We start from the raw sequence: 15,290 nt of genomic DNA, 5'->3' as shown, positions 1-15,290 counted from the left end.
CAGTTGCATTAATATACAATATATTAATGAGGATTTTTCGTTTGTTTGTTTAGGCCATGGAGCCAGGCTAATTGCTTTTAAGCAGAGCTCAAAGCTTTTCACTATACCAACCCAGAAGTCAGGAAGACTTGTGAGTCTAAACATGAATTATACAGAACAAAAGATTTGAGGCACTTTGGACTGCATAGGTATTTGTAAAGCATCATTATGAAAATCTGAGAAAACCTTTTACCCATTTCTTAGATACTTATTTTCCCTTCTGAGGAAGCCGTACAGCCCCAAAAGCTTGGAAAGCTTAGTAACTGTGGCACGATTAGTCACAGAGGCAGGACTGAAGGAACCTGTGTCAACTCTGGGGTATTAAGTGATTGAGAAATGACTCCAAAGTTAAGCAACGCGCTTACAGACTGACTATACATACTAGGAGGATTTCTTTCTCAGCTTTATGTTTCTGCTCCTCTTCTCGCATTTTTTCCTCATATTGACTATAGAGTTTTCTTGTCATTTCCCTCATGACTTCAGCATTGGCTTCCTGCGACGATTCCACCTGTGAGAGGGGAAAGTTGACCCATCAGTCAGTACAACACTGCTGGCAGCAAGAGAAATGGAGTTTACTTTGAACTTCATCTCCACCTTGTTATAAATTTGACAGTGCTGAAGCAGATTGTCATTTGTATCAAGACCAGTTACAACACTCTGCCAGTGTACAAGTCATTCAACTTGTAGAAGCTACCACTTCAGCAAGTTTTATGTTGTCTGAATTTTACTAGTCATCGCGTATCCAAGGCCAAGCTACGCATCTTCAATGAACCCTTCCATAACAGCCTCTGAGTCACTTGGTTTGTTTCTCTATTGAAAATATATTGTCTCCCCCCATTTTACGGAAGCATAGAGATGGTCTAGATTGATCTCCTGCTCCTAAATGACCATGAGCACTGAAAGCAATAATTACTTTAAGCTGGACTTCTGTGTTATTAACTAGAAGACACAGCTATACCCTCCTTCCTCACTCTTGCTCTTTGTGTAGGCACAAGAACTGGAGTGACCATGAAGCAAAGCAGATCACAGAACAATCAGACTTCAAATTAATATGCTCAGGGCATGGAAGGGTTAATTTTTAACCACAGGACCAGAAACTTTGCTATTGCTACAGGGAAAAGGGCAGGAATGGTAATTCAAAGACAGGATTTCCCCCTTATGTTGGCTAAAAACACTGACTGAACCACACCCTTAGTGATTACACACCAGATAGGATATACACAGCTTAAAGCCATCTACGCTGTAAAAAACCACAATACAAGCAAAGCAAAATACGTAGTCCAGGACTTGGTTCTCTTACTAGAGATGCTATAAAGTTATAATGAAATACTGTGGGTGCTACAAAAATGTCAGGAAGAAGAGGAACATACTGTCATCTGGGAGAAGAATAGAGTGTTCCCTGCTGATCACTACAGTTCACACAGCTACAAAATCCCCGGTTCAGATTATTAGGGTGTTTGTGTGTGGGTTTGGTTGCTTTTATTGTTGTTGTTGTTTCCCCCTCCGCCCCCCAAGGGCTGAAGGATTTATTAAAACCTTATGTTTATCTTGCATGGTGGGAACAAGCTGTTTCACTACCCTATAGGATAACAAAGTATTTCCTCCTCTGAAAAGGGACTGAGCTCTGAAGGACTTCACTTGTACTGCAATTTCCCCCTTTGGCATCTCAGCTAGACCAACACTGAGGCAGGAGCAGTAACCTGCACTTTGAGAGATGCACTGGAGTTAAATTCAGTTTCAGTGCAACAGAAAACCTTGCACATTTCAGGAAGCCTGAAAGAATCATATCATTCAGAAAAGAACAATATTCAAACCCCAGAGTCCTTAAGATACACCAAACAGGAATATGATCTCTGGCACTGTCTCTCCATCATTCCTTTGCTTATGGCTTGAGCAATGAGGGAAGTAAAAACAAGCATAAAAAGGTGGACTCATCAGGGTATCTGTTAGAGTACTCTTAAGCAAGGTTTCCAACCTCAGTTATTGTTATGACTATATAAATAAACCAAACCTACCTAATAAACTACATGGGTGTGTTCCCCTACCCAGAAAATAACCATGGCATGCTGCAGTTACTGCTTTTCAATCAATTACCTCGCAGATTCCACACCATGCTCTTACATTCCCCCCTGGAATTAAATCCCAGATGGCTTTGCTTCTTTGATACACAATTTTATGTTTAACTATCGAAGAGAGCAATGAGGTATTTTATCCATTAGCTTTGTAACAAAGCTGCAGCTTTGAGGGCAAGATTTATATTTTTTTCCTAGTTAAATCAGAGCATGTATTCTGCAGACCTTGAGAAGGCTGAAGATAAACAAATCCTTAAGCGTCCTGTTGAACTGAGACTTAACCTGGGATTCTCTGCACCTTTCCTGGGCTTCTTGGTGTATGTCCTTAAGATTACAGTAAAGTCCAAATTTCTGTTTTGAAATCTTAATTGCATCAGCTTTGCTTTCTTAACTGTTTTTTCCCTTTTTTTATTTCCTGCTGACAATAGCAGGTACAAAATACAGATACTTTTACAGCCTGTAAATCTTCACTATGAGAGGAAACTACAACGTGAGTTCCAAGTAAAATGCACTTATGCTACTGTTCTTTTGTAACTATTCATCATTAAGCATGAATGCAAATCACGAGAGAGCCAAAAAGAAACATCGTCTGACAAAAATCAACATTAATAAACCAGCAGACACCTTAATTTCATAAATTCTAATACAGTACTCTACACAAATTTTTCTGTTTTGAGCAATTTTAAGAAAGACAAAGGTTTCCAGAAGATGGTGGTGTTCTTTGGTTTTAAATTAAAGGAATATATTTGGCAGATGAAGGAAGAAAACAGTCAAGCTTTCTGGTTTATAAAACCTTCCAGTCCACATTTTATTCCCTTGCATTTTTCTGTAAGAAATAGCATAATTCTCTTTCCAAGATACCTGCTGTTACAGTATGTATCTGCTGACCATATCCTTATAAGACTTAATAGATTACCTATTAAAAAATTGTGCAATATCAAATAAACAAATTCAACATAAAGAAATCCTTACAGCACAGTGTAGAGCTATAATATTCCTTTACTTACAGCAATGGACACCATTTTATGGTTTGAATTTACACTTGCCAGCATTCCTGAATGGTAATCCCATGTTACAGAAAGACTGACCGCTGCCAGCTGAGATTCTTTGTTATTAAAACAGTATTGATTCACAAAAATATGTCAGTTCTAGGGAATGATGAATGCATGAATAATGAAGAACCCTTCACAAATAAGACCAAAGAACTCATTTAACATACTCGTAATGCTCTTACTGGGCTATATTGTTAGGAGAGTTTATATACTGCACCTTTAATTTCAGTAACTGATTTTCAATTTGTGCTGTTTCCAGTTGCTTTTGCTTCTCTCTCAGCTTTTCCATAGACTGCTCATGTGTATGTTTTAAATTCCTTATCTGTTCCCTTATATCAGTGTTCTCCAATGTAACGTCCACTAGAGTTTTCTAGAAGAAAGAGGCAAACCACATTTTAAAAGCACAAATAATTTGGTGAACGAATATGATCAACAGATTATGGAACAGACACAAAATTTAAGAGTTTCCTGAAGTGTCAATGCAGCGTGAACAGTTTTGCAAGATGTAACACTTTAAATTATCGCTTTTGATGTACTTAGTTTGCTACCCAGTATTTCCATGAGGAACTTGCTCAGTGAAATCAAGTCCTGGAACACTACAAAAAAAAGAAAGGAACATGGATACATTTCAATATGAATGCTACTCCCAACAATCCTCCTTGCTTCTCTCCAAGGGTCATGCTATACATATTAAATTGTGACATACGATAAAGCAGGGAAGGTAAGTTGTTCACATCAGATATGTGGGAAGTCGTTAAAACAAAATTAATTCCCACCTTCTCCTTCCCCCCACATTTCACAGGTATGTAAATTCCCACAAGTGTTTAGCATCCAAACATGCCACTTCCACTTCCGTTGACCAGCAAAGGCAGGAATAAGCCAGGAGATGTACTGTTTTGCACAATACAGAACAAATCACATTTCAGCTTAGATATTTCATAGAGACATGACTAGTGGCATTAGTTTGCTGCACATCAGTTCCTCTTTATTGTACACTATTTTTAACAGGTTTTTAGAAAACAGAGGTGTAGGAGATTTTTTTAAAATTAGTTTCCTAAATTAGCTGCCTTAGATATCCAAGACAGTATTTTATGGGCTTGTTTAGTGTTAGAATCTATATTTGTTATCCATGTCTTATGTATGCTTTCAAATCCATGTCAGAAAGGCAACTGTCAGCTGTTAAACAGCTATTAAAATGTACCTGCAAGTCTATTGATGCTGATGTCAAGGAGCTGTTCATTTCACTAAAGCTATCTAAGGCTGCAGCCTGCACTCGCACATGATTCTCTAAGGATTCCTGATGAGCATTTGTCACCTGAGCAGAAAAAAAAAAACAAAAAAAAAGAAGTTTTATATAGAATAATGATCAAGTTCAGCTATTCTTTCAATGGGAGCTACAGAAGAAAAAGACCCCATGTTTAACTTTCACGGTGCTAGGATGCTTAAAATACATAGGCCTCAAATCATTTCTTGCACCTCAGAGACAAACAAACAGAACTTAGAATCCAAATATGCTAAGAGAAATAAGGCACAAGTATCTACATTTATTGCTAGTCTGTAATCACTGTAAAAGCTGTTCTTTCTGAAAGGACAAGAGGACCTTTGGCAGATGTCTGTTCATAAAGTTTATATACACAGAGCAGGCAGACTGTAAAAAGTCAGAGCGAAAAGCAGAAGAATGCAAGAAATGAGGAAATCGAGAAAGGTCTGGGTGAACTCTGGAATAGCCTTACTTAGAAAGGAACTGACTACTCAGGTATGTAAAGAAGCAGCATCAAGAAGATTTAAGGATGAAACAATACAAAGCAAGTAGGCAAAGTCAGTAGAGAGCCTTCTAGTGCAAAAATTTGTCATCTTCTGTTATGGACACACACATGCTTAAAAACTGGATGGGGAAAAAAAATGAAAAGGCACAAAATGGCATCGGTTAAGAAGAGACCAAAACCCAAACAGTGTAAATTATGATGAGCCATCCAATAATAAAAGGAAAAAAAAATGTTACAAAGGGAGGCCAGCCCAACTCACATTCTTACATTGACCAGATTTGTTTCTTTATAAAAACATGACAACACTAGGGACTGATATGGTGAACAGTTAGTATTTAGTAACAGAATCAGACACAGATTAGGTCAGCATAGGGTGCAGGAGCCAAGTAGTTATTGTGAACCCTATATAAAGGTGTGCTCATGTGAAAACAAAGAAAGAAAAGAACAAAAGCAGAAATGCTTTGGAAAGATTAAGTTACAAGATAAGAACTCGTGTGAAGAAGCACACTGCCCAGGGCAGGATACTGGAAGTACAAACTTCATAAACAAAAAGTAGTCCTGGAAACTGATGGGGAAAAAGCATAGTGATTCAAAGCTGAAGCAAAGAGCATATAAAGGATTTAAAATGGAATCCCCAAATAGCATGAAAGATGCAGTCATGTAAAACCAAAACCAACCAACCAAGCATATATTATTAGGTAGAACAACATTTGTGCTTTCCTTCAGGCTACCTACTGAAAAAGAGGGGACGGTGTCTCATAACGTGCCATTTATGTCAGAAGGAGTGTTAATTTGCTTCAGAACTAGAGATTCTGTCAGAGCCAGTCAGAAATCCTTAATTGAGATGTTCAGACTCATGCAGGATTTCCACTGAAGGTCTGGAAGTGCGGAGTATCACCACTGCTACTCAGTATCAGCAGCAAAGACAGCAAAACTGCATCTGAATCAGCATTTGCCTGCATGCATACTGGGTGGAGAACTCACCTCGTTGGCATCATTAAGACTATTTAACACAGTTTACAGAAATTCAGTTTCCTCTCCCTCCTCCTCTCAAGTCAGGGTGATTTTTTTTTCAGAGAGAGGGACTAATTGCTGGAGAATAAAAATAGCAGTTTAACAGCAAGTTCTGATCTTTATACATAACATAGCACGCAGAGAACTGACAGTCTCCAAATGAGGATGGCAGAAGGGCACAAACCAGGGTCCCAGTCCCTTCAAGTCAGCATATGTTTAATTGCCAAAGATTCATTTGAACTAGGGCTGTAAAAATCAATGTTGAATATAAAATCCACAGCAAGTTTTCAGGGAGATTTTGTGGACCAAAGACCTCAGCAGTTTAGTATGAAGGATACTTCTACAGACTGCAGCAACTTTTATTGCTAAAGCAGCATGTCAGAAGAAAGAGGTCATCAAATGACCACCGAAAGGTTCAGTAAAGAACCAAAAAGTAAGTACCTTTTAGAACTGTCATGTACTTTAATACTAAAGAATACTTCTGCTTCTTTGACTACAGTGTTTAAACAATACAGTCAGTAAAACAGAGCGAAGTCTGTTGAAATGACACCAAGTCGCATGTTACTCCTAATTATGTAAGTTATTTATGCAATTCACCTGGCAGCTTACTGGTACCAACATCTCCACTAAATAACAATATACACAGACAATGCTATTCTTTTATTTCCAAGAATCAGGCAATTAGTAATTCCATACACAAAAGCATTACTGTTTTACTTTACCTTCCTGGAGGGAAAAATAAATGAATAAAGAGAAGTACAGATATCACATAAAACAATGGAGTGGTTTGAGAAATTATTTCTGTTCTACTGAAGGAAAAAAAAAAACGTTTCTGGATAACACTGGGGCAGTTATTTTCATATGCTTTCCCTACAAATGAACGTATACTTACTTTCAGTTCATTTGTAAGCTGCTGTATTTTTCGTTTCATTTCATCATATTCACCATACATCTTCTTTCTTACTTTTTCCAGAGTTGCTCTCACCTGGTGTCAGAAAAATCAAATGCCTTTTTCAAACTTATTGATGATACTGTTTATAGTAGGACTTAATTGTTTTTTTCCCTACATCCTTCATCGTTACTTTCCATCAACAACAATTTACTCTTAAGAATAAGACAAAAACTTACATCTCAAGACTTGTCTACGTAAGGATAATAGGAATAAATGTCTCCAAGTAATTCTAAACTTCTCTGTACACACTTAACACTTGTAAATTAATAATTTAGATCATTATTTCAGTTTAATTATCCATAACTCCTTCTAACCTGATTACTGAAGGAATTAAAACTAATTTGAGCATATAATGTTTTCTTTCTGAAAAAAGCATCCCCACATGGATTTAATACACTTGCATACTTTTTAAAGTGGTTAATTAGTTTTCCCTAAGTATCCTTTGAAGATAAACCCTTTAATTTCAGACTTTTAGGCGAGCTAAACAATATACTAGCATAAATTTACTAATGTAATTTCAAATCTGAAGAACAGAGTAGTCAATTTGATTTTATTTAAGAACTATGGATGTGAATTATACCTTGCAAAGAAAAAGAAAGCATGCTGGAAGTCAGCTTGGCTTCAAATGCCATTGCGATCATGCACAGAACCAAGAGCACATATTGTAAACACTAGTTAAATGTTTGCCTACAGTCTACCTTCCAGCTACTTGATTCGACCTCCTTTCCTGCCTCTCCCCTTCACCTCTATCAAAGACCGACTGACTGCAGATAATCTAGGGCAGTGAGCTTACCTCCTCTCCGCATAGGCTTGGGGCAGGAGCAAGAGGAAAACTTTAGTAAGACCTTACACAAGAGGGGATGTTTCCAGCAGCTCTGCAGTAGGCCCACTCCCTCCCAGAAAGAGGGGCATTGGCCATCAAATCCATGCAAGGAGTAGGTACAAGCCTACTCCAAACTACGTGCTCCCTTTGGGACTCTACTGTTAAAGACAGAACTTATCTGGCAGACCAAAGTTCACAAATTTGCATAGCTGAACACAGCTTCCAGAAGACAGGAGAGCAAGGGCCAGCATGTCTTTTCCCGTGTCCTTTCCACTTTTTGCTGAAAGGTTAATTATCCTGAACACACACACACACACACACACACACGCAAGATATGCAGTTCAACTGACACATCCTTCCAAGCCACAAGCCAGCTGTGAGCTGGAAAGAGCAGGGAAATGGTCCCAGTCCCAGCAATCTGCACCAGGCACCAGAACAGTGCAGCCGGGGGAGCTGGACCTGCAGTGTGGCAGCTCACTCATCCCCAGACACCCCTCAGGAGGGCAGGTACACCACCCAGGCAGGAAATCAGCAGCCAGGGCAGCTCCTGTGCCTCTCCTGCTGCAGCAGTGACAAACCCTGACTGTGAGCACAGGTGACGGTGGTGAATGCTGGGAGCTAACTAACTGGGAGTAATACAGGAGAGAAGCAAGTGCTGATAGCTAGAGACCAGGCAGATGCTCAAACCACATATAATTACAGTCTTTTGCACTGCTGGCTTGACTCAGTGTTCCTCCCTTTTATATCAACTCAGTTTGCACTTGAATCAGCATAACATGATAACCGTTGACCAATAGCTCCCTGGGTGGTGAAGGTGGATAGGAAGAGAAGGTCAAATTATTTGCCCTGGGCTATTTAGGTGGTTATTGCCAAAGCCAGAGAGCCAAGGGCTGACAGGCAAAGAGATGCTGAGTTTCAAGCAGCAGCAGCAGAAATGCATTTTTTTTTCTTTTAGGACAGCTTCTGCCAATTATGATAAATGAACATGCACAGAGAAAGTAGTACAAAGTCATTCTTATTAGGGTGACTATTTAAAGGCTGCCCCGGAATATACCCAAGTGATTTTACTATGTCACCTAATTTAGGAGCCTTTTCAAAAACTGGGGGTTTGGGGACAGGGAAGCAGAGGAAGAGAGGAGAGTTTATCCTTTCAGGTGTTTGCTTACATAGTTTCTTCTGTATCACATTTGAAGTTATGAAGGCTTCAGGACAGAAACCCCAAGATCTGTAGTAGTTTGCTTGCCCAGCCATAGCTCAGTTAGCAAGTATTAACAAGCATCAACTGGCACAGAGGCCTTGAGTCTGGACTGCACAGTTCCCAGGTACACAGCATGCTTTTTTGTCCAGCTTGAATACTAACAAGACAAGCCCTTAGCTTCAGAGTAGGTTCTCACTTCAAATTAAGGTTCTGGGTTAGACATCAGCCATCCCACATAAACCAACAGCTCTACACGAATATATAGAAAGGATATTTGACAAATTTTGAAGCTGAAAGCGTAACTCACTTCTTTAATGTAATTCATCTCCTCTTTCAGCTGGTCAGCTGACCAGCCATAAACCACCATTTCTCTCTTATGGTTGTTGTCAGTTCGGTGTACGACGCCATATACCATCCCATGAGAGAGCTTCCCTGGAGGCATGCCATTTGGTACGTGGCAGAGGTCCTTAAAAGTAAAAAGGTAAATGTTATTTTAAAATCAGTACTAGAATTTAAAAAAATAACAAACAAAAATATAGTAACTCTCTCAGGAGAAAAAGCCAACCACAGGGAAAGCACAACAGTAGATAAGAACACTAGTTCCCAAATGTTTTGGGGTCAAACTGTCATCCTTCATGTTTTTGGGAAGATCAGCGACTGATTTATAATTGATAGAGATGACAGAGATGTCTAATTTCCACTGACTTTAATGGAAGTGATATAGGTGCAACTAGACACAATAGATGGGATTTGTGCAAGGAGAGGTAGAGGCACGTGAGAGGAAAAAGTTATCCTGCCTTATTTTCATTCACCAACATCCGCTACTTTTCTGCATTCTTCCAGAGCATGTCAGTTCTCACAGTTCCCTTTAAACTCTTGCAACCACAGAATCACCTTTGCTTCCTCAAACTCCCTGCTGCGGGAAATATAAAAATTCACAAGCTTAATAAAAGATTTTATAAAGTAATAATTGTATGTCTTACTTTAAGGCACTATTTGCAAGATTCCTCTTATTCATCTCATTAATAAAAATACTAATGCAAACAGTAGAAATCATTTCCCTTAGCATGTAAATAAATATCTGCAAGGTCAGATGTAACCATTTGACCTGACTAGTCACCTAGCTTCCCTTCTCACCAACCCAGAGAAACAGCCCTCCACAGCAATCACCTGAAATGAGTCACTCCCCAGAAGTATCATTAATAATTTAGCATCTTCTTGATTACAAAGAATCTAAACAACTAGCTTAGATTAAGATATCCACAATATGGCTTTTAAAAAGAAGGGGAGAATATTCTTACCTAACTTTGAATATTTGCAGACTAGGAACCTAAAGTTAGTGATTATTTCTGAATAGAAAGTTAAACACAACCTTGGAAACACAGCTGTTATTGCTTAGCTTTGCACTGTGTCTTTGAAAGGTCAGTCCTGGGGACAAATCAGTTATAGATAATTTTACTGAACTTTCTCATGTTAAATATACCAGGCTATGGGTAAATTTGAGAATTTTTACTGCACTGACCTTAGACCTTGTCTGGTTTTGTCTTGTTCTTCAGTACTGACGCTGTATGAAAACTGACAAACTTGGAGATTCTTTACTAAATTAAGAGTCTAAGCAGTGTCTAAATACTCTCTTTAACACCAAACAGAGGCTTGAAGAGATGCTCAGCATCTTATATCCATCTGCAGCTGCACCCTAGAGAGCCTCCAGTCCTCACCATGACAGACAGTGACAATAGCATCTGCACTCTAGAGCGGTAGCACTTCCAGTAGCACTTTCAGCAGCCAAACTAACTTAACTGTGGTGGCAATGTAAGAATAAATACTTCTTCGGGTAAGGGAAAAAAGAACTGGATAATCTACTTGCATTAAGAAGAATAGATAAAGATAGACATTTGTTTTATATTGTGTCCCTCCCTCACGGCACTGACAAACTTTCTCAACGTTGTAAATCCTACACATTTTCCTTTGCCGTATCAATAACGGCTTAACCATTTTGCTGAAACTCTGGGTGTGCAAGGTTGGAAGGGAAACGTCGCAGAGCAGACATCTGATAAGCAATATTTGAGGCAACAAACAACAAAGCTATAGGCAGTCATTCAAAAGAAAGCCTTAAAACCCCCTAATGGAAAAACATTGGGCAACCAATGAAATAATTTTGCACTTTGAAAACACTATAAGCAAAGCTTCATATCCTGATAATAAGAAGTTTCATAATTATATATTATTGGGTTGTTTGTTTTGCTGTTTGGATGTATACAAACAAAAACCCCCCCACATGATTTACTGAAGAGCAAATACAGAAACTAGATGGGGACAGCACTCAAAGCTTTTTCGTGTTTGTTTGCTTCCAGGGTTGTACAGTTTCTTTGACAGTTTCATTGCAGCTCCTCCCCTGCATCTGGATAAAGGGATTACATACAAGTTTCCATCTTCCTGACAACCAAATGAATCATCATTTTGATTGTCTAAAGATTACTAAGGCACCAGACACTGAATTCATAAATCCAAACCCTTTACCCATGATCACTCATTCTCTATGAGACAAACAGCTGAATACCAGCAACTACCAAGATCCTTTGTGCCTCCACAACATTAGCTGAATTGTTTAAAGTGCTGTTTTCAGAGTTCTGTATGAAAATTATGATTTTTACAATATTATAAACACATTCCTAAGTAATGTTTTGAAGGATTTATTTTTCCCCTCTAAGAAAGGCCTGTAAATTCAGACCAATGGGTTTGCAGCTGGAGAATCACCCACAGCACTTACATATTTCACAGGTGAACAGACTCAAATTCACATTATAATGGGGAGTACATGCAAGATTAAGTACGCACACTGCTAGACTGGATACATGTCTCCTGCAACAATGCCAAACTTGCTTGTTGTCTACATTTGCAGAAGCCTCCCAAGATGCCTTTGCCACTTCTCTTTCAGAAGATTAAAAGAATCTCCATCATCTGTTGAGTGCTCCAGTTCTACTATGTTCTACTTAAAATGCACGATATTGCTTTTACCCCTTTCTTATTCCTCCTTCGTATCACAATCCCCAGGCAAGCACCTGTTAAAATTTCACTATGGTTCTTGCTTTATTTAAACGTGTGTGAACAACAGCTATACAAACAACTACTCTCACATTTCTTTAGTCTTTTACCTTGCTTTCTGTTCCAGTTATGCTTATCTTATACTCTCCCTTTTCTCTGGTTGGTAAATCTTAATTTCTACTCAATGACCACGTGTTTCAGGGTGCAGCATATGCTCTGACAAAAAAGGGCTAAACCTGATGTGGTCTCCTTTTAAGGGAAGGGTTACAATAAGCAAAAATTTGTTCAGTGCAGGGCTGAGAGGTGGATGGGTTATTGACTTTTCTTAATACACTTTTGCCTCCAAAGGAGGCCTTGCTGAACTTACTCAGTTCTCAAACTGCTCCACAGAATTGCATTGCTAAGCATGCATTGAGTAGACTTTCTGCCAGTTCGTCTCCTCTCTTAAACTACTTCCACCCACCCTTGTTTATTTTTCTCCCTTCAGCGTTTTTTTTAATCCTTCGGCCTTGTCCTCTGTTCTTCCTCTATCACATCCCCTCTCTCCCATGTTTCCTCTTCCACAAATTCTGGATTTTCCACATCCCCAAGGACTACAGAATGATTATAAAGTCACATACTTCTCACTGTTTTCTTCAATGTCTCATATGTATCCATTCTCAGAACTCAGATTTCTGAGAAGGTCCTTGCCTGTCTCCACTCTGATCCGCAGTGAGGTAAGTCAGTGACGATAACAGAATAAGTAAATACATGCAAGTATTTAGGAGCAAGTAAATACTTTAAAACTAACCAGAAAAGCACTTGAAGATGAAGGTTTCGTTAGATTAGTTAAGCATTGCTGTTTAAGGTCAAAATATCAGCGAGCTCCCTACCTGCCTATGCACTTGCTGGAACCAGTACAGTTGTTGCCCAAATTGACCTCAAAATCCTTTCTAATGTGAGCTGCTGATTTGAAAAAGTAAACCTAGCTTAAGCAATTTGTGAATGTTTCTTTTTATCTACAGCCAGTTATATGACAGCCCAATGTTAACAGCAAGAAAGTATCATGGTGATGCACACAAATACAACATCAGCCTCCAGGAACATGCTTTGTCTAAATTGCAGCAACAGTCATGTTGCACTTGGTGTGATCACACAGCATGTACTAAAGAAACACAGACTGTGTTTACTTAATTAATAAACATTTAAAACAGAAGCCTATACCCCAAGGTTGCAAAAGCCTTGATAATTGCCATGCATCCTGTTTATGTCTCTGTCCAAGGAAGTAGCACAAGTAGTATGAAACAGGTGAAGCAAAGACACTATGAAAACAACACCTAAATATGAGTTGTTGGCTTCTTTTTGCATTGCCCATTGGCATTATGTGGGATTATTTGCTTCCTAGTCTATCTCCATCAGTTTTTGAAAGCCAGATACCCCACACTTTATACTTTCTCCCTGCCCCAAAACTGGAAGCAGAAGAACAAAAGAGGTATCTTATTTTGAGGAAAAAAAATAAATAAATGTAACAATTAGCACAATTCTGTGTTTAGTACTCATATGGCCATAAAATTTTGCTAAATCGTGATCTTGTATTTACCTACACCATCTATAAACTCTTCCTTTAACCAAAACTATATAAGTTAAGCAAGGCTTTATCTGTTCCTCAACTGCCACATTCCAGAGGTTTCTGAAATATCCAGTTATCTTTTGCTTGTTCGCTAGTTATACAAAGAACAAGAACATTCATATTGCTACTTAGGTTACCTATTTTCTGTTCAGTAAAATGACAAATTTATAATATTGATCTCACCAAGGACAGTTACCGTGCTCTGACAACAGGTATCTGTGGTTTTATGTTTTTTCATATTCTTCTACAGCCCATTAAACTCATGTTACATTTAGGGATGCTTCACATACAAATAGTATTAAAATAGGGAAAATATCCCAAAACATAGACATGAGTGCTCTTAAATTCATGAAGCTAAATAAGAAGCATCATTTAACACATTCCATCTTTTAAGCTCCTTGAACTGTAGAATTTAGGTGCTTACCTCAAAAAACAGAAGTGACAGGCATTATACGAAGTCCTATCTAATCAATGAAATCCATACCCAGAATACCAATATTTATACACTAAGAGAATAAGACATAACAAAACCAGCAGTAACCACAGAAGTCAGTGGGATCCTTTCTGTGGTTTTGATGCAGTGCTGTTTTAAATGAAGATGTTGCTTAATTCGTACACATCAAAAAATCAAGTAATCAGTGCTGGAGAGGCTGAGAAACAGTAACATCAGCCACCTGTAGCAGGTGAACCACATTCGTAATGACACGACTTCTGCTATGCTGATGGGAGTGGGCTGGCAGCAGCAGGTCAGCAGAGAAAACAGGCACTGTCCTAGATTCAGTGTGCACAACAGCCCCATGATCCTTGCACTCCTATTCTTTGATCCAGCCCTGACGCAAGTTTCTGCTTGATTCTCTCCATCACATACAGGAGTAAATTCCCCTTCTGGCTTCTTTACAGCCTACTTCTTTGCTGAGGAAAAAAGTTTCCTTCTGTATTCCTGCTTAGGAAGCAAAAACGCATTTAACCTCTTGGCTGTGTTGCTTTCAAAACACAACAAAATTAAAGAGTTTGAGGATATGCACCACCAAAGTACCAACTGGAGTTTAAGACCAAACACTGCTTAAAATCTGTTGAAAGCCACAAAGACAAGAACGTAACACAAATTTCTACAGTGTTATCTCATTTTCATTCTCTTGTCCATGTGTCTAAATGAAAATCAAAAATCTGCCTATACATATCTCCATATTCTGCCTCAAATGCCTAGCTGCAGCTTCCAATGACACTTCCAAATTTAGCCATGACAGTGAAGAAAGAGACCAATAGATAAAAATAAGCCCAGTCCCAAATAGGGACAATACAATTGTCTGGTAGCCCTTTATTATGCAAGACAAGGCAGGCTTCAGGACATGCAGATTTTGCATACAATCTGACAAGCACAATATTCCTTTGTACTTCATGGTGAAGTAAACAGCCTCACACTACTGTCATCCATTGTCTATCATTAACAGAAGTAATGGAACAAAAACCGGGTAGTTTCAGATTCTCTCTACCTCACGTGCTTACAATTCAGAGACATTTAGCAGTAGGCTTTTAGCCTGTAAAAAGCGAACAATCAAATCAGCTAGCCTCTGCTTTTGACTTCAGGTCTCAGTTACTTCTTTCAAGGTATCATAGCCTATATATGAATATAAAAATCTAGCCTAATGCACTAGAACACAAGCTCAATCCCTCTTCAGTTCTGAGATCAACTTCTAACTGTGGACCATCTGCCAGCCTT

At 38.7% G+C, this 15,290-nt stretch overlaps 1 protein-coding gene across 1 annotated transcript in view; it reads right to left on the bottom strand.

Annotated features, from left to right (window-relative positions):
• Window positions 1-15,290, bottom strand: part of MYZAP (myocardial zonula adherens protein) — a gene marked incomplete at its 3' end in the record, with an annotated part of 44,648 nt that overhangs the window by 20,220 nt on the left and 9,138 nt on the right. The window contains exons 3-7 of the mRNA XM_080351128.1: window positions 9,224-9,382; window positions 6,836-6,928; window positions 4,365-4,478; window positions 3,381-3,533; window positions 422-547 (exon numbers count right to left, since the gene is read on the bottom strand). Coding sequence (XP_080207254.1) covers window positions 422-547; window positions 3,381-3,533; window positions 4,365-4,478; window positions 6,836-6,928; window positions 9,224-9,382 — 645 coding nt within the window. The remainder of the gene's footprint in view (window positions 1-421; window positions 548-3,380; window positions 3,534-4,364; window positions 4,479-6,835; window positions 6,929-9,223; window positions 9,383-15,290) is intronic.

The sequence above is a fragment of the Nesoenas mayeri genome, assembly GCF_963082525.1.
Source record: "Nesoenas mayeri genome assembly, chromosome: 11".
Classification (NCBI taxonomy): Eukaryota; Metazoa; Chordata; class Aves; order Columbiformes; family Columbidae; genus Nesoenas; species Nesoenas mayeri.
Note: the sequence above shows the minus strand (reverse complement) of the source record. Positions and strands in the feature narration are given on the sequence as shown.